This window comes from Bos grunniens, chromosome 10 (genome assembly GCF_055505025.1).
Source record: "Bos grunniens cultivar Pamir isolate PY7600 chromosome 10, Bosgru_T2T1.0, whole genome shotgun sequence".
NCBI classification, from domain to species: Eukaryota; Metazoa; Chordata; class Mammalia; order Artiodactyla; family Bovidae; genus Bos; species Bos grunniens.
Genome location: NC_141174.1, coordinates 94,258,659 through 94,284,602, shown reverse-complemented (window position 1 = coordinate 94,284,602; position 25,944 = coordinate 94,258,659). Strand labels below are relative to the sequence as shown.

General features: G+C 46.0%; 1 protein-coding gene across 2 annotated transcripts; it reads left to right on the top strand.

Annotated features, from left to right (window-relative positions):
- Nucleotides 1-6,973: 6,973 nt before the first annotated feature.
- On the top strand, nt 6,974-25,045 carry F2R (coagulation factor II thrombin receptor). Of its 2 annotated transcripts, XM_086323181.1 has the most exons (3): nt 6,974-7,194; nt 8,181-8,257; nt 21,760-25,045. In XM_086323181.1, exon 3 carries the CDS (start codon nt 22,041-22,043, stop codon nt 22,956-22,958), a length of 918 nt encoding a protein of 305 aa, XP_086179307.1. In that variant the 5' UTR covers nt 6,974-7,194; nt 8,181-8,257; nt 21,760-22,040; the 3' UTR covers nt 22,959-25,045. The 2 variants fall into 2 exon arrangements, with proteins under 2 accessions (XP_086179307.1, XP_086179306.1); XM_086323180.1 differs by lacking the exon at nt 8,181-8,257.
- The last annotated feature ends 899 nt before the right edge of the window (nt 25,046-25,944 follow it).

Genomic DNA, 25,944 nt, shown 5'->3' with positions numbered 1-25,944 from the left:
TGGAGGTGTTATTCATGATGTAGTTTTTACACTTCAGGCTGTGGTCAAGTAGGAGTTTGTGGTACTCCTCAACATTCCAAGAGGCAAACCACAAAACTCTGAATGATGAAAATTGTCTCTATTTTGAGAGATTCTGGTGTGTATCGGGTGGTCTAAGTGCTGATCAACTTTGTAAAAACTCCATTTCCTCTGTTACTGAAACCAGGATTTAGTAACAGGTTAAGATAGAGCCTTCTAAGTCAACTGTCTAAGCTCCAGAGGACAGAGACTGTTCCAGGCCCCGCTTCTCAGAGCCTTGGCAGTGCTTTCTAAGTGGCAGGGACACCCAGCACTGAATCCTGCCATGGGGCTGAGAAGAAGACAGATCCCCACCACCTCTCAGGTGCCCCAGTATGGCTCTCGGCACTTGTACTGTAGAATCCGGTGTCGCAAACACTCCTCGGAGGACACTTGAGACAGTGGAGTACGGTTTATTACGCTAACAGGTCCTAACAAGTGATTTCCGAGGACTCGGTTTTATATCCTCAGCTACATGACGGGTTACACGTTAGTAATTAGTTTTACAACATGCAGGTGCAGAACAATTAACACTTACAGCATGCAGGTGCAGGCACTACCCTTAATCTAAGACAACCTGACCTTTACCCCCAATCTTTGTTTGCCACCTGTAAGGAGAGGGTTTCCTGGTTTTGCTTTAAGGATGGTTAACAGGGTTCAAGCCCAGTTCCTATCCTGCCTTGCCATGGCCGACAGTCTTCAAGGTAGAATCCCTCTTCCCTCCTCCCAGTGGCCCCAACAGTATGAATGATCACTGGTTATCTCAGTTTAACAGTGAATATGCACTCTCCAAATAAAATAGCTCATACAGATTCCCTAGGTTGCCTCACTGTCATTTCCTAAGAGTGTAAAATCTCTTAGCTAAAATACATTGAAGGGTGTGATGGTTAATTTTGTATCAACTTGTCCTGGCAAAAGGATGCCCAGATAGCTAGTAGGATATTATTTCTGACTATTATCTGTAAGGGTATTTCCAAAGTAGATAAGCACTTGAATCTGCAGACTAAGTAAAGATCATACTTTCTGTGGGACTTCTTGGTGGTCCAGTGGTTAAGACTCCACATTCCCAATGAAGGCAGAGAACCCAAGTTTGATTCCTGGTTGGGGGACTAGATCCCACATGCCACAACTAAGACTCAGCAAAGCCAGATAAATAAAGATCACCCTCACAAGTGTGGACAAGCATCATCCAATCTGTTAAGAGCCCAAAAGGAACAAAAAGGTGCAGGAAGAGGAAATTCTCGTTTTTTTTTTTTCCTCTTTGTCTTCTTGAGCTGAAACATCTGTCTTCTGCCCCGGACACCAGAGCTCCTGGTTCTCGAGCCTTCAGACTCTGAGACTTAACCCCAGCAGCCCCCCAGTTCTCAGGCTGGGAACTACTCCATCACTGCCCCTGGTTCTCAGGCCTTTGGACTCATTGAATTATACCACTGCTTTCCTGGTTACCAGCTTACAGACTTCAGATCACGGTGGGACTTCTTGGTTTCCATAACCATATGAACCAGTTCCAATAAGAAATCTCCTGTTACATATTTATCTCTATATATCCTATTGATTCTGTTTCTCCAGAGAATCCTCACTAATTCAGAAGGGAAATGAACAGATATGAGAAGTGTAAGATACTGAGGTCACCTTATATTTGGAACAAGTTTCTGTTGTTTCTTTTGAATAGATACTGAATTTGACCTTTTCCTGGCACCCCCAACCACTAGGATAGGCTACCATTCTGTCCATGGTGTAATTAGTGGAAACGCCTTGTTGACCCACTAGAAATGATTAACTTTACTTCTAAACCCAAAATACCAATGGAGGTTTGTGCAAACAAAAGGCGGAAATAGGATTCCTTGATGACAGATCGACTGTTTGCTTAAAAAACAAATGTAGAGATATCTGCACAACACCTGGAGAATCGAATATCTAATTTGAAGACAATTTGATCTTACACCATAGAAGCCTGGATATCATTACCATTAGCTTCCAAAAGGAAATAACTAAGGCAAGTTCTCGGGATATAGTGTTGTCCTTAGAGGGCTTCAGACAGAGGAGGGGTAAGTGGAATAGCTGAAGCAGGTAGGTCATCTAATGGGTTTAAATAAAACTGCTTTCATGGGAACTTGGGCTTAAAACTTTCACCATTTGTATAACATGTTTGTTTTAAACACACTGCTGAGTCGCTTCAGTCGTGTCTGACTCTGTGCGACCCCAGAGACGGCAGCCCACCAGGCTCCCCCGTCCCTGGGATTCTCCAGGCAAGAACACTGGAGTGGGTTGCCATTTCCTTCTCCAATGCATGAAAGTGAAAAGTGAAAGTGAAGTCGCTCAGTCATGTCCGACCCTCAGCGACCCCATGGACTGCAGCCTTCCAGGCTCCTCCATCCACGGGATTCTCCAGGCAAGAGCACTGGAGTGGGGTGCCATTGCCTTCTCCTTTAAACACACTATTAAATACCAAAAACACTATGAGAGGATAGCTAGTGACTCATTTTAGTGCCAGACAAGTTCAAAGAAAATGAAACTGGGAACCACTATAAAGTGGTTGTGAGTGACACGTGTAATGCTGCAATGAGGAGATTTCATTTCTGGGGAATATTAACATGTTGGGGAGCCACCTCTGGTTAGGTTAATTTGATGCTCCGGGGAAGCTGCATGTATTTGCTCTAAAACTGGCAACAAAAACATTTTGGTATGGGTAACAGGGAACAGATGAAGTAGAGAGATTGATATGTTTTGCAAGAAGCTCTAAAGAGCACCCAAATACATGAATTTTTGTAGAGAAAACAGCATATCACCAACAGAGCATAATACAAAATTGGAAATTAATCAAAACTTCTAATCACTTACAGATTGAAGAAGATAAAATGAAGTTGACAAAATATTTGTACCTGAGATGCATATGTTTATACATATTTATACCTGAGATGCATATCAAAACTTACAAAATGCAGGGAGAAGTGAAAATTAAGCTAAACAGTTCAAAAAGTTAGGAGAATTAAGAGTAAATCCAAAGGAAGTCGAAAGAGGGAAATTTTTAAAACCTGTGTGAAAATTAAGGACACAAAAAATAAACAATAACAGCAACAAAAGAAGATGGGCATTTAAAAAAAAAACTGGTTATTTCCATTAAAGGGAAAAAAAGCAAAAATACATTATATAAGGAATGAAAGTGAGGTCAAAACTATAGATAAAATAGATGGCTTTAGAAGAATAAAATGTGGTATATAACATAAGAAAATGCTATAGGTTTAAAAAATTAAATATATATGTATCATATAGGTAAATTTCAAAAAATGCAAACTGCAAAAATATTCTTAAAGTATGTTACTCTGTGTAAATATTTAAAACATACAGAGCTATACTGAAAAAAAAAATTGAGGGGAAACACAACTATACTAAAAGTACAATAACATGGATGAGAAAGTTACTCTTCTGAGCAGAGAAGAAGAATGGAATCAGAAAAGTGTAGACAAAAAATCTTAAACAATACTGTATATGTAAATGCCATGGGTATTAGGTTCTGTAGTTTTCTATGCTTGAAACATCGTATCATTTAAGAAAGTAATACAAAAGCTATTCCAAATCCTGTTCAATTCTTTTTCTCCCTCAAAGCAGTTGTTTTCAGGTATGTCCCCAGCAGCCTCAGCATCACCTGGGATCTGGTTAAAAATGTAAATTTTCAGTCCATTTCCCAGACCCGCTGAATCTAGAAATGGAACTTAACCATGGGCGGAGAGGGGGGTTAACAAGCCTCCCAGGTGATTCTGGTCCAGGTGATTGAGATCCCTGTTTTAGAATGTGCCTTCAGGCATGCTTAGCTGCTCTTTGCAACCCCATGGACTGTAGCCCACCAGGCTGCTCTGTCCATGGGATTCTCCATGTTAAGAATACTAGAGTGGATTGCCATGCCCTCCTTCAGGGGATCTTCCTGTCTTAGAATGCTGTTACTGAAAGCTTTGGTCTGAAACCCCTCAGATACTACCCATCACCTGAGGGTCCTTGTAAAAACGTAGAATATGATTTCATAGGCCTTGGATGGGGTCCAGGAGCCTGCACTTGTGTGTGCTATAAGTCAAAACCACCATTTCTGAAGGCAAGTTTTTGAAGGCAAGTTCAAGTTTTGGTGGCTGCTCAATTAGCAATCCACAATCTTTAGAAAATACTCAAGTGAGGAGGAAACACCTCATTCTGTTGCATTCTCCTTTGCTCGGTGTATTTCAGTCCCACCCTAAAGAACTTAAGCGTTTCATTATTTCCGAAGCTCTTCTTTTGTCACTAGAGGTACATTCTGCTCTAATGTGCTAAGTCATTTCAGCCATGTCTGACTGTGTGACCCTACGGACTATAGCCTACCAGGCTCTGTTCTAATAACTAAGGCAAAAAAAAAAAAAAGAGAGAGAAAAAGTTATTTTAAACTTCAGTTTTAGAAAATGGTTAAAAACATTTTCCACCAATGAAACAGATAAAATTTAAAAGTGTACTTAGAATGTTCTTTCATTTTCAAAGCTATACATACATACATGGGCTTCCCTGGTAGCTCAGCTGCTAAAGAATCCGCCTGCAGTGTGGGAGACCTGGGTTCGATCCCTGGGTTGGGAAGATCCCCTGGAGAAGGGAAAGGCTACCCACTCCAGTATTCTGGCCTGGAGAATTCCATGGACTGTATAGTCCATGTGGTCACAAAGAGTCGGACAGGACTGAACAGACTTTCACTTTCACATACATATATACTTGTATGTGATTACAATTTCTTGAATAATGGACAGAAACTTTGAACAGTGGTCATCAATGCAGATGTGGTTCTTAGAAGGGAAGGCTGAAGATACTTTTACTTTTCATTTTATATCCTTGAACTGTTATATTTGGCTGCACATATTAATATTATATTTAACACTGTATTTCATTGATTCTGGGGGCTTCCCTGGTGGCTCCATCAGTAAAGAATCCTCCAGCAATGCAGGAGACTCAGGTGCGATCCCTGGGTCAGGAAGATCTCCTGAAGACGGAAATGACAACCCACACCAGCATGCTTGCCTGGGAAATCCCATAGACACAGGAGCCTGATGGGTTACCGTCCATGGGATTGCAAGGGTTGGGCTTAGTGACTAAACCACCACCATTGATTCTGAGATGTTCTTTCTTCGTGTTTAAACAGTCTTGAAATTGAGGTGTTTCTTACAAGCAAAGGAATGTGACAGTTTAACTGGCAGCATTTATTTTTTCTTGCTTGTGGTACTTAAAATGACTTTTTAAAACCAATGGCATCTTAGGGAAGGATGCTGAAAAATAGTATGTCGATAGAGTGGCTGCTGCTAAGTTGCTTCAGTCGTGTCCGACTCTGTGCGACTCCATAGACGGCAGCCCACTAGGCTCCTCTGTCCCTGGGATTCTCCAGGCAAGAATACTGGAGTGGGTTGCCATTTCCTTCTCCAATGCATGAAAGTGAAAAGTGAAAGTGAAGTCGCTCAGTCATGTCTGACTCTTAGCGACCCCATGGACTGCAGCCTACCAGGCTTCTCCGTCCATGGGATTTTCCAGGCAAGAGCACTGGAGTGGGGTGCCATTGCCTTCTCCCGACAGAGTGGAGAAGTATGTAATTTTTATGGTTTACATCTACTCTTGGATATATTTTCCTCGGAGAACTGAATAAGCATTTTTAATAGCATTATTTAGTTAGGTTATTCAGTAATTTACTGAGCAACGTCTGTGTACACCAGGGCGCTGTGCGCTGAGAACGATGAGGGCAAACAAGGAAGAACCAGGTGGTCTTGGCGGGTTTGGGCTTCAGGGCTCTCCTCGAGGAATCGCTTTTTAAAAAGCTTAGAAACCCAACAAGTGAGTCTCAACAGCAGTTTATCAGCCCCAGGGTGCAGAACACACCCCCACATCTGGGAGGAGAAGGGGCTGCGAGCAACCTTTCCAAGAAAGGGCCCTTTGAGGGGACCCGTTTCCCTTTGCGGTCCGAAAGACGCGCTCAGCAGATACGCTCTCCAAACGAAATCGTTGGCCCGCTCCTGCCCGCGGGGCTTCGTCCTCTAGGGGGCCCCGGCCAGAGGCTCGAGGGTCTCCGCCCTGCGCCTTGAATTTGGCCAAACTCTATCAAACCCGGGAAAGTGTGAGCTTCGGCTCCCGGGCGGCCCTTCCTCCCGAGGCGCGGGGAAAGCCCAGCCCGCCCGCCTCCGGGCACCGCGGCGCAGGTGGAGCCCGCGCGCCTCCGCTGAGCTCGGGCTAGAGCCAAGAGCTGCAGCCGCGCCGAGCGCGAGGGCGAAGAAGCGGCTCCTGGGACCGGATGATTCTATACCCACTCGCAGCCCGTGTGTCAGAGAACTAAGTGCCCGACCTATGAAATATCTAAGGAGCGAAATCAACGCAAGCGAGTAAGAAGCGTCAAAAATTCTGTTCAAAGCGAAGAGCTTCTTCTCACCCGCGGGCCACCCTGGGTCTACAGTATAAACTTTCAAATCCACTAACCCGGAGTTACAAAAGCACAAGTAGCTTTAACACTTGTGGCCAAGCTCCCATGTTTCCCAATGCGGCGCAGCGCACGGCCTGAGTCGGGCCCGGGGAGGGACGGGCTGGTGGGGGGCCGCGACCCGAGGTTCTCCGCTCAAGTCTGTGCTCCCCGGGTGAGCGGCTGATAGCTCGCGGGCCCACGTCGACGGGCCGAGGAAACGACTTCTTACTCGGGTTCCCCCGCGGGGCGGGCGGCCCAAAGCGCGAGGAGGGGCGGCTAGATGGCCGAGCCCCGGCTGGCCCGGCGACAGCGGAGGGGGCGGCGGCCGCGCCGAGGCGCACACTGGCCGCCGGGGGGCGCCCTTCCAGGCCCGGCGCTCGCGAGCCCCGCCCCCGCCCGCGCCCGCGCCCCCGGGGACCTATTCCCCAACCGGCGCCGCCAGACGCGCCGAACCGCCTCATCCTGCCCAGAGGCGAGCGGTCTGTCTGCCCGTGCGGCCGCCCTCTAGACTCCCCGCGTGCTGCCCGAGCGTCCGGGCGGCGGGCCAGCCTCCCCGAGCCGCGCCGCCCCGGCCCCGCCGAGCGCGCGGAGCCCCGGGACAATGGGGCCGCGGTGGCTGCTGCTCTGGGCCGCGGGGCTCGGTCTGTGCAGCCCCCTGGTGTCGGCCCGCACCCGAGGCCCCAGACCAGGTGAGCGTGGGCCCCGAACTCCCCTCCCGTCCGGTCCTGCAGCCCCGGGCCTCCGCGGGACCCCGGGGGTGCCCCTGACCGCCCCTTCTCTGGGAGCCCGCTGCGGGCTCGGCCCGGACCTCTCTGCACCGACTTCTGGAGCATGCAGGGTGTGGGAGGTGGACGAGGAGGGCTCGGGCTGTCTTGGGGAAGCCGAGGGACCTCGTTGCATTTGTTGCCACTGCGGGGCCTGTTTCTCCCAGGACCACCCCGAAAAGAAAGGGGTTTCACGTTGCTCCACCAATAGCCGGTCCGGGTTTTTGTTTGTTTGTTTGTTTTCCCCCAAGAGGTGGTGGAGAACCGCTCCCGCTGAAGTTTTGTTTTGTTCAAACGGCTTTTCTTGCACATTTTGAAGGCGAGGAAAGGGGTGTAGAGAAAAGCTTGGTCCCGTGGCCCGTTCAGTGGAGAATCAGGACCTGCCGCCCCGCCGGGCACAGACAGGCCTTGTGTGGTGGTCTTGGTGCGGGATACCGAGTGATAGCTAGATCGCCACGAGGCGGTGGTCGGCGGGCTTTGTTTGCTTGTTTCCTAGGACCCAGTCTTCCAAGCGAGTTGAGGCAACAATCCAGCTCCTCACAAACGGCTCCCTCAGCCCCTGTGGGATGAAACCATTTCAGTTTCTGATCTGCTGGGAGACGGAGGTTTCTCACCTAGAATACATGTATTACTGTGCGCTGCGTGTATTTTAAAGTATCTGGCTGCCTGAGCAAATAAATGCATTTTCCAACTTCTCCCCCTTAAAAAAAAAAAAAAAAACGGGGCAGAAAAGTTGTTGCCTGGAAAGAGCCTAGATAGAAAGGGATGGGGGAAATGCTGTTATTTCTTTATAGCGATACAACTGTGTAAGCTTTCTGACCGCTTCTTTTATTCCGAGTAGTAACAAATGCTAGCTGTTTTCCTTATCTGTGAAACACTGTGTATTCTGTATTGTTTTCGCAACTTGGAAGGAATACAGGCAGTTGGAGATGGAGAGGTGACAGAAACACACAGAAACTGGTTTCTCTGCTCGCCATCTTTGCTCAGGGTGAGTTTGGAGGTGATGCTTTTGAGAACACTGAGAAGCCCACACAGGAGCCCAAAAGTTTTGCAGCAGCTTCTCACATTATCTCTTGCAATGTTTGGGAAAGCAGAGAACTCCTGAAAAATTGTGTATGGTGACACTGATGTCAGATATCACTTTACAGATTTATTCTGGGATGTGCTCTTAACACAAATTTGTGTTTGAGGTTTGGGTGGTGAGGTGTTTATACAGATATCGTGTCCATGGTGTCACCTTTCTTCGCAGTGGGTTCCCTAGGAAGGTTTTGGCCTCTGGTTAGGGGGTGAAGTTCAGACTGCTGTTCCCCACGCTTGTTACACACATCGACCTGAATGGTGCATGCTAAGACACTACTATAGATAGAGCTGAAGAACATTGGCCAATTCATCTACCCCGGATTCTGGGACCACTTTATGAGGGAGAGAAGAAAAGAGGATGAGAAAGAAAAGGCACTCTTGTTAAGTGTTGTATTGTGTTTAACCCTGGGCCCAGAGGCGTTTCACTACACGTTGTCTCATTTCACCCCCTCTCATGTTTATCCCCTTTTGCCAATTCTGAAACTAAGTCTCAGAGACAGTGTACCTAAATTCCAAAAGGAGGAGGGGATCCTGGATGCAAGAAATAGGTGGGACCTTGTCTTTGGAGAGTTTTAAGCCCCATAAAATCAACCAAAAATAGGTCTGCTTTTTATGATCACTGTGCGCCTGCAATTCTAAACAATGCCTGTCTTAACCACCTGTATCCGATGGAAGGAGTCAAGAGACCCCAGTCATAGGAAACCCTTCCAGGACAAGCCTTGCCCACCAGTTTGAGCTTTCTCAAAGCACTCTCAGACTTGTCCCTACTCGTTTAGGCTTTTCCTGCAAAGTGGCTTTTCCACTTTGTGGGTCCGTCATCCCCCAGCAAAGATTATAAACTTCCGTTTATCCCTTTGGCATCTAGAACAGATGTTCACTCAGCAGATACTTGAGAAATTCCTGGGTTCATTAACCAGTTTACCTTCCTTTGTCCAAGCAGTATAAGTGAGACTCTCTCATCAAAGCGTGTCAGTGTCCTAGAGGTGAGGTCCGTCGATTCTATAAAGGTCTGGAGAGTAAAAGGTGCCAGAAGCGCTGATGGTGACTGTGGCAGAGGGGGTCGGATGGGAGAGTCCATGTACTGGCTTCCTGCCCACAAAGTCAAGCTCAGTTCCTTAGTATAGAGAAGGTGCCTGTTCCCATGCAGGATGGGTCCCCAGCCTCCCTTATTACTGAGCCTCCCCTATTACATAATCTATTACGTTAACTGTACTTCGCCCAGCCCCCGCCCTGTAGTTCCACCTCCCGGAGCTGTGCTTTCTCTGGCTCTGTCCCCAGGCCATTCCTCTGGCCAGAATGCCCTTCCCACACCCTACTTGTTCACATTTAATTAAAAACAGCTACTTTATGTCAAGAACCTACTACAGCCAACACCCTGCCTAGACACATTACAGACAGTATTTTACTTATTCTGTATCCACCATTTGAGCAGATGGCATCCCCATTCTACAGGTAAAAACTGAGGCTCCCAAATGGTTAAGTCACAAGTGCAGTTACAAGTGAAACAGATTGGACCACAGGCCTTTTCCGCCAAGTGCAGGCTTTCTCTACTGTCCACTATGAAGAGGAAGCCATCCAGAGCCCCCAGCCCCTCTGACAGCAGAGAAATAATCCTGCAGTGCTTCCCAGGATCCCGGAAGGCAGAGTCTGTGCCCCTCTGGCTGGGGAGCCCAGGTCTAGCACACACAGGTGCTTAGTAAGCGTAGATGCATCGATTGTGGTACCCTGCCTTTACTCTCTGAAGCGGATGATAAGGCAGTCTGTGACTAGACCTCCGTCATGAATGTGCAGGTTAATTGGCCGTTACTGAGAGGCTGTCATCTTCCGCCCAACAAATGACACGAAACGAGACAGTGAAGCTGCTTGTAGTCAAGCAGAAACCTCTGAAAGTCAAATTTCTTATGAATCAGCAAGTCGTTTTCTACCCCAGCATCTCAATCACTTAAAACTTCCTCCTTCCCGTCCTTTTTCCCGTTCATTCGCTCCTTAGTGACCGGGGCACTGTGTTCATAGGACACGTCCTGCGGTTGGCCCACGCTTCCTTCGTGTGAGGACAGGTACTGGGGCGTTCTGGCCCCTCCTCAGGAATCCTCTCACGTCATCTCTAATGGTTGCCCTTCCAGCCCTGCCTCCTTCTTTTCAGTTCAGCGTGTCTCTACCCTCCCTTCTTTCCAGCTCAGCATTTCTCTACCTTTTATGTCTAAACAGACGAGCATGCTGTCAGCCCTGACTCGCAGCTCCTCATCAGCTCTGAGTTTGCTCCTTTGCCAGCCTGCTTCCGGCCATCGTTTCCCTGTGCCCTTGCTGCCCCTTCTCTCCTCTCTCGGGCAGCTCACTCCTGTCCTGTCACTGCAGCAGACGGACTCAGCTGAGCCTGAGTTGGAGTTCCGCTGAGACCCTGGAGTCCCCAGGACCCTGCGCTTCTCTCGTCTCACTCTCTCTGGACACACATCCTTCTTTTCCCTTGAAACTCACCCTTCCTCCCTTCTTTCCTTCTCTTCCTCCTTCCCCTTCTCCCTCCTCCCTTCCTTCTTGTCTTCCTCTGCTTCCAAAGTTGAGGTCAATATTGTTCAACACAGGGAATGTAGCCAATATTTTGTAATAATTTTAAATGGAAAGTAACCTTTCAAAACTGTATAAAAAGATTACCTTGAAATGAGTGAAAAGAATTTTTAAATAATTGCATTACACAATATAAGATTGTGCGATTGAGCATATGACGCAGAAATGCAGCCTTTCTTTGACACACGCAGTGCAGAGGAGGGGCACGGAATGAAGATATATTAGAGTTAGGGACTGACGCTGCAAGACCGTTGGAAGCCACTGGAAGAAATGAAGAGGACCAAACTGGGGGATAACATTAATATCAAAATTAACTCTATGGATATAAAAATAATTAAACACAATTGAGGTAGAATCTACATAGCATAAAATTAACCATTTTTAAGTTTACAGTTAGTGGCATTTAGCGCATTTACAGTGTGGTACACCTACCGCCTCTGCTGCTGCTGCTGCTGCTAAGGTGTTCCAGTCATGTCCGACTCTGTGTGACCCCATAGACAGCAGCCCACCAGGCTCTGCCGTCCCTGGGATCCTCCAGGCAAGAACATTGGAGTGGGTTGCCATTTCCTCCTCCAATGCATGAAAGTGAAAAGTGAAAGTGAAGTCGCTCAGTCGTGCCCGACTCTTAGCGACCCCATGGACTGCAGCCTACCAGGCTCCTCCATCCATGGGATTTCCCAGGCAACAGTACTGGAGTGGGGTGCCATCGCCTTCTCCACCTACCACCTCTATCTAGTTCGAAAAGAAATCAGGTCACCATCACGCGCTCGGCCCCATCCCCTACCTCCAGCTCTTGGCAGGGCTGATTTGCTCTGGGTTCACCACTTCTGCGTATTTCCGCACATGAATGGAATCATATCATGCAGCCTTTTGTGTCTGGGGGACTGCATCCCCTTTACTGTGGGATACTCACAGAACCCCAGAAGGATCATCAGGAACCCCAGCCTGGGTTTATTTTTGACTAGGATGACAGTATCCAGGACTCACACTTTCGACATTGAGAATTTTCTGTTTGTTTCCCTACTTTGTGGTTTATTTCATTCTGCCATTCACCTCCTCATGCTTATGCCCAAAACTGTCAGAATACATAGTTCTCTGTCTAGACTGAGCTTCCCCCAGACAGCCTCTCCCACATTGACCTTGGGATGTGTGCGTACTTAGTCGCTCAGTTGTGTCCAACTCTTTGTGATCCCACGGACCGTGGCCCGCCAGCTCTGCTGTCCATGAGGATTCTCCAGGCAAGAAAACTGGAGTGGGTTGCCATTTCCTTCTCCAGGAGAACTTCCCAATCCAGGGATCAAACCCAGGTCTTTCTCATTGCAGGCAGATTCTTTACTGGCTGAGCCACCAGGGAAGCCCTTACCTTGGGATGGTGCTTGGAAAAACCCATGAAGTGATGCCTCCTTTTTCTCCATCCCAAGGCATCCAATGATGTTTTGCCACTTACCAGGCCATTACAGGCCTTTATTTGCTTTCAAAAGAGCCTGCTTCTGGAAATAACAGGAATAATCTGAAATTTGCACTTCAAAACAAATATTGAACTTCAGGAAAGGACCTAATCTAATCTCATCTATTTACACTTCAAGTCTGTAGTGGATTAAAAGTGTCAGGTATTATGTATTATAAAGGAGTGTTTTCTGGTATTTTCTTTTTTGCTAACCAGCAGTAAGGACTCTAAGGAATATGCTTTACATGGTGACAGGGTTGCTGCCTGTATGTTCAGTAAATGCCCGGGGACAGTCATGGTGTACAGTTAACAAAAGTTTTCCCAACCAGTACTCACCTTTACCACGTGCTATGCGTTCATTTTCTACGTGATTTTAAAAGCTTGTTATAGTTCTGTGCATTGATTTCATAAGCAGCGTCAGGTCCCTACCATCATCTCAACACTGGCACAGCAGGCCAGTTCTGTCAGCAGAACTGAGGCTTATGTGGCCTTACAAGAAGAGTTCTGCTTTCCAGGAAGTGCTGTTTATGACCGTTTCTATCATCTCTAGAACGTAGCTTCTTTGAGTTCAGGTTTACAAGCTGCAGTAGGACTTGGGTGGGGTTGGGGGTGGGGGTGTGGAAACATTTGGTTCTGGGGAAATCGGCGATGGTGAACATCCTTTACTGTAAATTAGTTTTCCTGTCAGCTCGGCGTCTTGTAGACAGTGGTATCCCCACGCCTGTCCCTCTGGGTGGAGAACGGGCCTGGAGGAATGGGGAGAGCCAGGATCAGAGTCCTTCCCAGAGACCCTGCTAGTCTTCTGACCCCACGAGTTGAGTTGGGCCCTGGCCTTCAGGAGGGGCCCCCACACACGTTTTAGTGCCTGCAGTGGTGTTGGGTACTCTGGTGTTTACATTTTCTGGTTGGCCTTGCTTCCTGTAACCCCTACGCCCCTGGCTTCCCCCAGGTTTGCTTTGGGATGCTCCCAGCCTGCTCCAGAGGGTGGGAGGGGCAGGGGCCACCGCAGGCAGGGGCCGTCTCATCTTCAGTCTGCAGTCAGGGCTTATCTTATTCTCTGATTCTTGTCCTCAGCAGAGATTTTTGTTCATTTACTTGCTCACTTGCTTCTGCCTCATCTGAAACAGTATTCTAAACATCTCTTTCTCTGTTTTGTCCTTGACCGACTCTTACTACATCTGTCCTGTCTGTGAAGGCTGGGTTGTTGGCATGTGGTTGGTGTGTCGCCAAGGTCAGCAGGACTTGTGATTCCCAAGCAGCACCTGTGCCCATCATCAGCTGAACTCACACACTCACATGGCTGTGTCCCACCTGCTGTATATAGTTCCGAAGGGTGGGCAGATTGTTTGGTGAAATGCTAGAGAAGAAAAGCGTACTCTTTCAGGAGCAGGTCCTGAATTCACAGCTTCCTTGAAGAGACAGGGTAAGTGGTGTTCAAAGAGCAGGAGCTTCAGAACCAGGCAGATGTGGCTCAGTCCCCGGCTGCCCCACTTTCTATCTGTGGGGCGTTGGATCAGTCACTTAGCCTCTGCACATCCTTGTTGTCTGTAAAATAGGCTCTGTCACGCTTATCTCATAAAAATACTGGGGTTACATGAGGTAGGTAAGTGAAATATCGAGCACAAAGTAACTGCTCAACAAATGTCTTCTTCATACCCACACCCTCCATATTCCAGAAACGCCTTGGAAGGGCTGGTGTAGCATGAATTCTCTCAGTGTAAAGCTGTGTTCACACAAACATTCAAGCACCTTTTCCCCTTCAAAACTAAGACAAAACAGAAATGAAAGCAAAAACTGTTGTCTTTAGTTTTTGGTGGCTAGTAATGTGCATAAAATGTTTTTCTTCTTTTATTTCTCACTTTTCATTATGGAAATTTTCAAAGATACCTAATGTGGGCAGTACAATTACCCCCTATATGCTTTATTTGTATCCTCACTTTCCTCCTCTCCAAATGGACAATTTTAAAGCAAATCCCAGACACACGGTATCTTTTCATGTGTAAATATATCACTATATATACTTCATGTAACCACAGTGACGTTATAACACCTAAGAAGACTGAACAACAGTTTCTTATTATTGTGAACTATTCGAATGGTCAGTGTTCACATTTCGCTGATTGTCTCATAAATGCTTTTTCGGTTGGTTTATTTGAATTGGGGTCAAATGAGGTCCGCTGTTGCATTAGGTTGACGTACCCTTAAGTCTCTCTTAACCTGTAATGGTTTTCCCTCTCCTCTTTTTTCAAGGCTCTGTGTCAGAGAAACTGGGTCATCTCTCTTCTAGACTTTCCTGTTACATACTGGGTCTATCCAGCAGGGCTGTTCAACATGCCCTTCTCTCCTGTGCATTTTCTGTAATGTGGTCCATTTGGAGATTTAGCCTGATTTATTTGGCTTTTCTCCAAGACTGCCTGACCTAGTGGTGGTGTGTGCACACCTGTTACATCACCTGTTTGTTTTTAATTTGTTTGGCTACACCAGTCTCAGTTGTAGCATATGGGATCTAGTGCCTTGTCCAGAGATTGAACCCAGGTCCCTGCGCTGAGAGCGCAGATCCTAGCCCCCGGGCCGCCAGGGAAGTCCTGTCTCTCTTTTTTGAGAACTTAAGGTTGCACAGTGGACTCGGGTGTGCTCAAGTGACCCAGTTATCAGAGTTCCTATCACCTATCCTTACACCTCAACCTTTTTTTTTTTTAAGAGACTAATGATCATTGGACTAAATCTTATTTCATTAAGCACTTCAAGATGCATTTCTAAATCTGTCATTGTTTCTGTGTTTATAAGCTGGGATTATTTTATAAACTAGAAGTTTCCTTCATTGACTATTTGGCTTCCCCAAAATATTTTCAATATAGAAAAGGCAAGATAAATGCTGAATCTGGCCTTTATTTACCAATTTTCATACTGGGTCCCCTCGTTTCCTCCAAAAGTGACCCAAAAAGGTTTTATTTTCCTTGAAGTATAATTATGAACTCATCAGTTCAGTCACTCAGTCATGCCTGACTCTTTGCGACCCCGTGGTCTGCAGCACACCAGGCCTCCCCGTCCATCACCAACTCCCAGAGCTTACTCAAACCCATGTCCATTGAGTTGGTGATGCCATCCAACCATCTCATTTTCTGTTGTCCCCTTATCCTCCCGCCCTCAATCTTTCCCAGCATCAGGGTCTTTTCCAGTGAGTCAGCTCTTGGCATCAGGTGGCCAGAGTATTGGAGTTTCAGCTTTAGCATCAGTCCTTCCAATGAATATTCAGGACTGATTTCCTTTAGTATCCACTGGTTGGATCTCCTTTCTGTCTCTGAAGAGTCTTCTCCAGCACCACAGTTCAAAAGCATCAATTCTTCGGTGCTCAGCTTTCCTTATAGTCCAACTCTCTCATCCATACATGACTACTAGAAAAACCATAACTTTGACTAGATGGACCTTTGTTGGCAAAGTAATGTCTCTGCTTTTTAATACGCTGTCTAGTTTGGTCATAACTTTTTTCCAAGGAGCAAGCATCTTTTAATTTCATGGCTGCAGTCACCATCTGCAGTGATTTTGGAGCCCCCCAAAATAAAGTCTGACACTCTTTCCATTGTTTCTCCATCTATTTGCCATGAAGTGATGGGACCAGATGCCATGATCTTAGTTTTCTGAATGTTGAGCTTTAAGCCAACTTTTTCACTCTCCTCTTTCACTTTCAAGAGGCTCTTTAGTTCTTCTCTTTCTGCCATAAGGGTGGTGTCATCTGCATATCTGAGATTATTGCTATTTCTCCCGGCAATCTTGATTCCAGTTTCTGCTTCATTGAGTCCAGCATTTCTCATGATGTACTCTGCATATAAGTTAAATAAGCAGGGTGACAATATACAGCCTTGACATACACCTTTTCCTATTTGGAACCAGTCTGTTGTTCCATGTCCAGTTCTAACTGTTGCTTCCTGACCTGCAGATAGGTTTCTTAAGAGGTAGGTCAGGTGGTCTGGTATTCCCATCTCTTTCAGAATTTTCCACATTTTTTTGTGATCTACACAGTCAAAAGCTCTGGCATAGTCAATAAAACAGAAGTAGACATTTTTCTGGAACTCTTTTGCTTTTTCGATCATCCAACAGATGTTGGCAATTTGATCTCTGGTTCCTCTGCCTTTTCTAATAGATCTTAACAAATATGACGTTCTCCCACATTTCCATGCATTTCTGTCATTATTCTCTTAATGATCTTTGGCCACTGGGAAGGGCCCTTGGACTGACTTCAGAGTCTTTCTGACCTGACCCTAATGTTCTTTGAAGACATTCAGGGGTCGTCTTGTGCACTTCCTCCCCCAGATCTGGCACCAGCAGTTTCTTTAAGGAGCACTTCTTTTCATGATGCGTGATTCCATCTGAGACCGTCGAGTATCCCACTCATGTTGTTTTCTGCTTGGAGTTAGTATGTTTCCATCATTCTTCCATCACCCCCTTCTTGATTGCCCTTTAGCCTGTAGTGTTGAGTCACTGGTGGGGAAGTGCAGGGGACAGCTGTCCTTCTCTCTGAATGTAGGCAAGGTCCTGGGATTTCTGGTTTCTTAACCCACCAAGGGTGAGCCCTCTGGGCCAAAGCTCTGAGTCAGAACTGAAGCTGGCATATTCTGGGAGGCTGACATGGTATAAATCCCAGGATCATGAGGGACCTTGAGAGAACATCTGGGCACCACTCTGCTTCTAGGCCAGATCTCGTCAAAGTCAGAAAAAGTGCCATGCCTGACTTATAATTTCTAAGTCTCCAGAGTTAGAGAGTCCACATTCAAACTCATTAGCAATAGTCTATGTTCAACAATCAAAATTACTCTAGAGCCATTTCAGGAAACCTGAATTAAGTGAAACTTTTACAACAAATATGAGGATCAATTTTAGGACCTGACCTAGGTTTTTTTTTTTTTTTTTAAGCCATAACTTACCAATAAAAACACAGATGTTACAGGAGTTTTCGATCCACTGACAGGCACTTTCTCCTTGACCTAGGACTAAAGTAAAAGCAAGATTCCCAAACTCAAATTTCAGCCCAAGGCACAAGCTAGTTGGATTTATCTAGTCACCTGGAATTGGTTTTATTCTTTCTTTGATGCTGGTATACAGTTAAATAAACAAAATTTACTGACATCCTGTAATCCCATAAAGGCCAAAATATCAAAACCTGTGGTGGCAAGAAAAGGTGACACCTTAGGCAATGATATCTATTCACGGGATTATGCATTCTTCCTGGGCTCCAGCCTATAAAAATGTCATGTTCGACATACTGCCCAAGAAGGCCGAGCCAGAGAAGAAATTTTTGAAAACAAATACTGATTCCCAAAGTGTTGGGTTGGCCATAAAGTTCATTCGGGTTTTTCCGTAAGCTACGAGAGAAAAAGCCGAACGAAATTTTTGGCCAACCAAGACTAGCTACAGCGCAAAGCCTAATGACAGTTTTATGTTCAGGCCAAGTGACAGCATCTAAGAGTTGAGTTGTGAGTGTTCGTAGATTTCCAGGGTGTCACTCCTCTGGGTCACGGCCTGATGCTCATGTAGCTTGCACACAGGCATGCATGTGCTTGTCTCCCCTCTATACGTGACATGACGAGTCCTCAATCCGGCCAAGCCCCCCGAGGACTTTCTGCAGCAGAAAGTTATGTTATTTTAAGGTTCCTGTGGGTCAGCATTTTTAAAGACACATATCTTTGTGGTCCTGAAGTGCCAGAACTCATTCATTTCTTTTCTTCCACCTCCCACACATTCATGACTTCGAGGGTAGCCTCACTTCCCTCCCACGGGGCCCGTTGAACCAGGGTCTGGATCCCACGTGACCTGATCAATACACACAGAGTGAATTAGATGCATCACAAGAGGAGGGAAGTGATCCTTGAGGGAAGGGTTGTGAATTTGAAATTTGATTTACGGCTCTGAATGCTGGGGCTCTGTACCTTACAGCCTCTCCATGTCCCTCGTCACACAGAAAAACTAAACACAGTTATATGTTGAGGGAGGGAAGAGGAACACAGATTCCATCTTAATTTCTTTGCTTTTTTAATTTTTTGCTCTCAAAACAATTGAGAGCAAGAAACAAACTACATTGAAGTGATGGGGAAGGATAATAATTTCTCACACTGGTTAATTTTTGAAGTTTACAAAGTGAACATATATCCTCATTTCATGTGTGATGCTCCAAGCTGCCAGCAGGTATTGAATCTTCCCGTTTCAGTGATCCTGAGACTGAGTTCAGAGGAGTTAAGTGACTCCTGGTAGAGGCAGCTGTTGTTTGTTGTTCGGACTCTTTTGCAACCCCACGGACTGTAGCCCTCCAGGCTCCTCTGTCCATAGGATTTCCCAAGCAAGAATACTGGAGTTGGTTCTTGTTTCCTACTCCAGGGGATCTTTCTGACTCCGGTATCGAACCTGCGTCTTCTCTATTGCAGGTGAATTCTTTACCGCTGAGCCATCGGGTAGAGCCAGCATTAGAATGTAAATCTATAAGTAAAAGCCAATTTAAGGACCACACCTCCTACCTGTGGGCCAGGGTACTAGAGAGACTTGGAGATTAAATAGGAACTATTTCCCACCCTTGGGGAACAACCTCGATATCTATGTACACTCAGGCTCATCACTGCAGATTTTTGTTCTTCCCGTGGGACAGATCGAGACTTTATCCTCAGGGGACCCGTTCGTGCTCTTGCTACGGTCATCTGACCTCAAGCTTTCGGTACCAGGCCCTGCTCTACTGTGGATCAGTTGGTGCCACTCTAGGTTTGCTCTTCATTTTGGAAATAGATGCCAATTTATTGTGTTTTATTTTGTAGTTCTAGAAGTCCCGTTGGTTGGTTTCATTGCTATTTTCTATTTCTTCATTCATTTCAATGAAATCTTTCTCTTTCCTCATTAAAGCATCGTTGCAGCACGCTCTTTAAAATCCTTATCTGCAAGTTGTAGCATCTGAGTCATCTTGGGATTGGTTTCCATTGACTATCCCTTTCTCTTGAGACTGGGTCACACTTTGCTGATTCTCTTTATAGCGAATGATTTTTAACTGTATGCTGAATATTATCCTACTGTAAACACTCAAGATTTTGTCTTATTTCTCTAAAGAGTGTTGCTGTTTTTGCTTTAGCAGGCAGCTAATTTGGTTGAACTCAAACTGCAGATGTTTCCTCTTGAGCAAAAAAGCTCAAACAGCACTTCCATTCTTTTAAGTCTAGCAGAGCAGCTTCATTTCTCCCGAGTGTGCCCCAAACCTGGGGCAGAACTTACACTGGACTCTGCGGCTCTCCATGCCTCTCCGACTTGCTCTTTTCTGGGATTCTTTCCTCAGTTTCCAGTGACTGTGGTTGCCCTGAACATTGTCTTCCAGTTCTTCAGGCCACAGAGACTATGAGGTTTCTATCTGAGTTTCAGCCATCTTTCATGGCACTGACTTTGGCCTCCTCTCAAGCTAAAAGCCACTGAAAGCCAGAAACCCACTGGTTGCCATCTTTTCTTTCAAGACCCATCCCTCCCCTCCCCAACACGACTGTGAACCTACATAGCTTCAGATCACTGATTCGGAGGAGGAAAGGAATCCAGAGTCTGTAATTTTTGTTTAGGGGATAGTTGGGTCTGGTAAGGACCTTCCAGAAGCAGCATTCTCTTTTACTGCATCATGCTTTTCTGTGTAAGTTTTTGTTTGCAGGAACGTTCCAGTACTGAAAAATAAAACTGAAAGCTGGAAATTTCACTGTACTTATCTCATTTCCAGCCAGTTCTCAATCCCCTGACCTCAGTTCTGAGTGACATATGTCCAGCCTTTGTGGTAATCGCCCCCAGGGATGGAAGCCTCATCCTTTTCCCCTGGGGTTTCTGTCCCCACTCTTCAGCTCCTCAAAGCCCAACAGAAGCTCTCTGTCCAAGTCCCCTCAGTGACAGAATGACAGTGCGGCTCCCGGGAAGCCAATGCTGGTGGAGTCCAGCAGCTGAATGCTGCATTTCTGTGATGAACATTTCCACTGGAGGTTTTTGGTGGAGGAGGGTGAGGAAGGAAGGATGTTTGCAGCAGAGCCTTTATGGTAATTTCTAGTTGACACTCAAAAGAGCCTGGCTGGCCTGGCATCTGCCTGGATGCGTGTGGCATTTTGGAACTGAGCTGAGGGAGGCACTGACCTCAGCTGCTCCACTGACCCACTGAGGAGGGAGACAGGGAAGATGACTCAAGTGGTAGGTGCCTTGCGGTTTCATTAGACAGTAACCTGAGGGACTGCGGCTTGGACCCAAAGATGATGAGAGATTAGGGACATTCTACTGTGTAAACAAGCCGAAGCTAGTAAAGGAGAGCTTCTATCACCCGGATAATTGTCATGGAAACTGGGTCCCCTCAGTCTTGCTCAAGGAGAAGGCAATGGCAACCCCACTCCAGTACTCTTGCCTGGAAAATGCCATGGACGGAGGAGCCTGGTGGGCTGCAGTCCATGAGGTGGCTAAGAGGCGGACACGACTAAGCGACTTCACTTTCACTTTTCACTTTCATGCACTGGAGAAGGAACTGGCAACCCACTCCAATGTTCTTGCCTGGAGAATCCCAGGGATGAGAGATCCTGGTGGGCTGCCGTCTATGGGGTCGCCCAGAGTTGGACACGACTGAAGCGACTTAGCAGCAGCAGCAGCAGCAGCAGCAGCAGCAGTCTTGTTCAAAGTCACCTCTAGCTCCATAAGCTTTAAGATGTTCCCTCAACTTTCTGTGTTGATTTTTCCATGAGGGAGAATGGATTTCAAGGGGTAGCCACAAACCAAATGGGGGGAAAAAATGTATACCTGCAGGCCTATGGAGGAAAGAGAAGTCATGTAGCCTGGGGTAATTTGTTTATATAGACAGTGGCTCACATAGAAAAGAAGTCATGACTTTTTTCTTTTACATCAGCCTGTACTCAGCCTGTCCTGATATCTGCAGCAGAGATCTCTGAAAGTCTGTGGTTCACCTCATCCCTCTGAGGAGCAGAGCTTGAAAAGCGTTTGCTTGTGCCAGAACAAAATGTGGTACACTATCTTGAGTTAGCTAATTCCCTGATGAAGTCTGGGCTTCCCTGGTGGCTCAGTGGTAATGAACCCACCTGCCAGTGCAGGAGACTCAGGTTCGATCCCTGGGTCCGGAAGATCCCCTAGAGAAGGAAATGGTAACCCACTCCATTATACTTGCCTGGGAAATCCCCAGGGACAGAGGAGCCTGGCGGGCTACAGCCCGTGGGGTCGCACAGAGTCAGATGCAATGGAGCGCACACACAGAGACACACACACAGATAGAGTCTGTCATCCATTGAGTGTCACATGCTCTTTACCACCAACTCTCCCAGGAAGAAAACAAAAAGCCAAAGTCAAGTGTACTCTCTCCTTGTCTCTTTTGCCTTCTTAATTCCTTTAAAAATTTTTTTACTTTTCAGGGACAGACCCAACAAACGGTACTGTGGGTCCTCGGTCTTTCTTTCTCAGGAATTCCAATGACGGATATGAACAAATCCCACTGCCAGAGGACGAGGACTCGAGTGAAGGTGAATTCACAGAAGACAGATTAAGCTCAGGCAACAGAAGCAGCCCGCCTCAAAAGTCACCCCCTGGGTTTATCTCCAAATCCGCCTCAGGATATCTGACCAGCGCCTGGCTGACTGTCTTTATCCCCTCAGTCTACACGGGCGTGTTCCTCGTCAGCCTTCCTCTGAACATCATGGCCGTCGTGGTGTTCGTCTTGAAGATGAAGGTCAAGAAGCCGGCCGTGGTGTACATGCTGCACCTGGCCGCGGCAGACGTACTCTTCGTGTGTGTGCTTCCGTTCAAGATCAGCTACTACTTCTCCGGAAGCGACTGGAGGTTCGGGTCTGCCATGTGCCGCTTCGTCACGGCGGCCTTCTACGGGAACATGTACGCCTCCATCATGCTCATGACGGCCATCAGCGTCGACCGCTTCCTGGCCGTGGTGTACCCCATCCAGTCCCTCTCCTGGCGGACCCTGGGGCGCGCTTCCTTCATCTGCCTGGCCATCTGGGCCATGGCCATCGCGGGGGTGGCGCCCCTGCTCCTGCAGGAGCAGGCCACCCAGGTGCCGGGGCTCAACATCACCGCCTGCCACGACGTGCTCAACCAGACGCTGCTGGAAGGCTACTACTCGTACTACTTCTCCGCCTTCTCCGCCGTCTTCTTCTTCGTGCCGCTGACCCTTTCCACCGTCTGTTACGTGTCCATCATCCGATGCCTCAGCTCTTCCACGGTTGCCAACCAGAACAAGAAGTCCCGGGCTTTGCTCCTGTCCGCGGCTGTCTTCTGCATCTTCATCCTTTGCTTTGGACCCACAAACATCCTTCTGCTTCTCCACTACGCGTTCCTTTCAAGCTCTGATCCCATGACAGAGGCCGCCTACTTTGCCTACCTCCTGTGTGTCTGCGTCAGCAGCATAAGCTGTTGCATCGACCCCTTGATATACTACTATGCTTCCTCGGAGTGCCAGAGGCACCTCTCTGCTATCTTACACTGCAAAGAAAGTTCAGATCCCGGCAGCTGTAACAGCAGCGGTCAGCTGATGCCAAGTAAAATGGACACCTGCTCTAGTAACCTGAGTAGCAGTCTATACAAAAAGCTCTTAACTTAGGAAAAGGGACTGACAGTGAGTTAAAAAGAAAATGTTAAAAAAGCAAATCACCTGAGGAGTCAACTTCATCCCTGACAGAAGTGTTTCCTTTACCATCCAAAACAACAAACTTGTGATTTATGTGGCTCCCTAGGAGAGCTTGTATATTTGTTAGTTACAGACAAAAGTAACAGGAATAGAAAACATTCCAAGAGAGTATTGCCAGAGTTACCACAAGAACTAAGCATCTCTGTTTTTATATATTTACATGCTGATTATAGATATATGTGTGTATGTGTGAATTTATACACATGGACTTATATCATTTGCAGTACAGTATAGAATAGGCACTTGGAAACCCTCTCTTTTTTCACCAGAGACTATGGAAATAAACTCTGATTTTCTGATTTAACATGCAAAGTTTAGGTTGGAGTTTAACTCGGAACATCTGAAGAAGCCCATGAGGAGTGAGGGATTCTACACTTTGGACTCGCACAGCTTTTGCAAATAAATGTATTTTTAAATTGTTCAACAGCAATGTTTAAATTGTTGGGGGATGAGACTTAGTACTAGCTGTGTGTACAGAAAGTTCTTTTGTTTTTCTTGTTAAATATATCAATGTTTGAATTCTTAAAATTATTAAAGCGGATGAAAACAGATGATGTGGGTAGCATTTTTGCTGCTTTACACGCCACGTGTGTAAACTGAGAATGAGCAGAAGTCCCACCAGTGACCTGAGGCTGGCTTTCAAAGCGACTTGCCCCCCTCCCCCAGATGAAAGACTCCAGGCAGTAGATACAAGACAGAGCCACGTGTTTGCTATCCTCTGCTGGGATTCCCCCAAGGATTGGCCATGAGCTTATCATGTTTATTAGAAGTTGGAGTAGGATGTGCCATCCCAAGAGATAATGAACATAGAAGACTTCTCTGCCTATTTTAAGAGTGGAGAAAGAAGGCATGTCTGCTTGCAGCAGTTAGGCTGCAAGGGTCACTGTCAGCTGGAACCAGCCACAGACAAGCATGGACAGTCATCGTGTGCTCTAGGCATGCATGGGTGCTGGGCAGACAGAGTTGAGTCAGTCTGAAACCTACTCTGGAGAATAACAAAGTGGACCAACATATGGTGTGGACAAGAAATGCATCAATATGTAAAGAAGTGGTTTAGCCAGATGCCACCAGGAAGTGCCACATAATCGAGCCTGGCGGGTGAAGAACTTTGAACATTTGGGTTACTGCTTCCTGTGGTTATAACTTGAGATGAAAACATCATATATTACAGGAAGCATGTTTTTAAAAATAAGTCCTTCAGTAACAGAATATGAAATGTTTTATTACAGTGTTATTCAAGCAAGATAATTATAAATTCTGTATATAATATAATCATCAGTCTATGTATCAACATGAAAGCAAAGTTATACATAAAAGATTGAAAAAATAAAACATCAACTAAGGAGAAAAAGTAAGTCCTTCAGTCTGACTTAATTGGACACTATTTACCAATGTTTTGTTCAGTACATACTCAAATCAGATTTTTTAAAAAGCATTAATTATGTCAGATTAGAAATGGCAGAAGAAATGGAATTGACTTTGAAATCTAGGAAAATATTCTCCATTTTTTCCATTCACTTTTATTAAGAGTTAATGAAATGACTTTAAAAGCATTTTTAACCCTATGATGAGTATCAAGTACAGAATATCCTCATGTATTTAGCAAAATAATTAAAAATAATGTTGATATATATCTTTTTTCCTTATGAAAAAACATTGGCATTTTAAACAAACAGAAAGCTGTAAGACAAGTGCTTACAATTTAAAAGAGCAAACTGTTTCCAAATGCCATTGAATAATTTACATAAAAGTATGTATTGTAAGTAAAAGTTAACATTGTTTTTATTAATTTGGTTACTATATTCATTTTATCTAATTTAGTGAAAATATGCTGTCACTGTTTATTCATTGTTTATATTGAAATACTGACTTAAAATCTGACTTAATAAGACCCATTACTGTATTATCAGTATGTACTTATAAAATATTACATCACTGTTTTTATGTTCTTTTTTTTAAATGTATATAACCTCTATTAATAAACCTGAAGGTTTGCTTGATATCTGTTTGGAATAAAATTTTATTGTGTCTTTAGAGCCTGGCAGGAAGGCCAGTCTAAGGATTTAGCTGTTGTTTGTTGTTTAGTCAGGAAGTCACCTCAGACTCTTTGTGACCCCGAGGACTGTGGCCCACCAGACTCCACTGTCCATCAAACCCACGTCTCGTGCATTGGCAGGCAGATTCCTTACCACTCAGCCACCAGGGAAGCCATTAATGAAGAGACGATTTGCAGAGGTGTGGGCCAGGGTTAAGGGGCTTCCCAGGTGACAGCAGTGATAAAGAACCTGCCTGCCAGTGCAGGAGACGTAAGGGACGTGGGCTCAACCCCTGGGTTGGAAAAATCCCCTGGAGAAGTCCATGGACAGAAGAGCCTGGGGGGCTACAGTCCATAGGGTCACACAGAGGCAAACACCACTGAAGCGACTTAGCACGCACGCACAGCCAGGGTTAAGGGAACCAAGAGCTGGTGAAGAGCCCCAGGGACTAGCGGTTAAGGAAAGCTGTTACACCCCAGGCCCAAAGCAGGTTGGCAGGACAGATAAACAGACATTGTCTCCTCATACCTTGATGTCTGTTGGTGCCTCCCATTGCTCCTGATTTTAACCTGCACCCCAAGGTCAAGGGAACCTGGGTGATATAGCCCATAAAGGTGAGTTTTTTGGGGCACAGAGAATGGAACTGGAAGGGAAAAAGAAAAGTACAATTTCTACCAAAAGCTTTGGTAGTTAATTACAAAACTTTCTGTGTCTTTTTTTTTTTTTTTTTTTTAAGCCCTTCTTAGGAAAATTTAAGGTTATATCATTGAGAGTATGTTCGGATTCCTGGGTTATGAGCATTGTGGATAGTCTGCAGTTCTTTCCTAGTGAAGAAAGAAACCAATGTCAGAGGTTGAAACTTA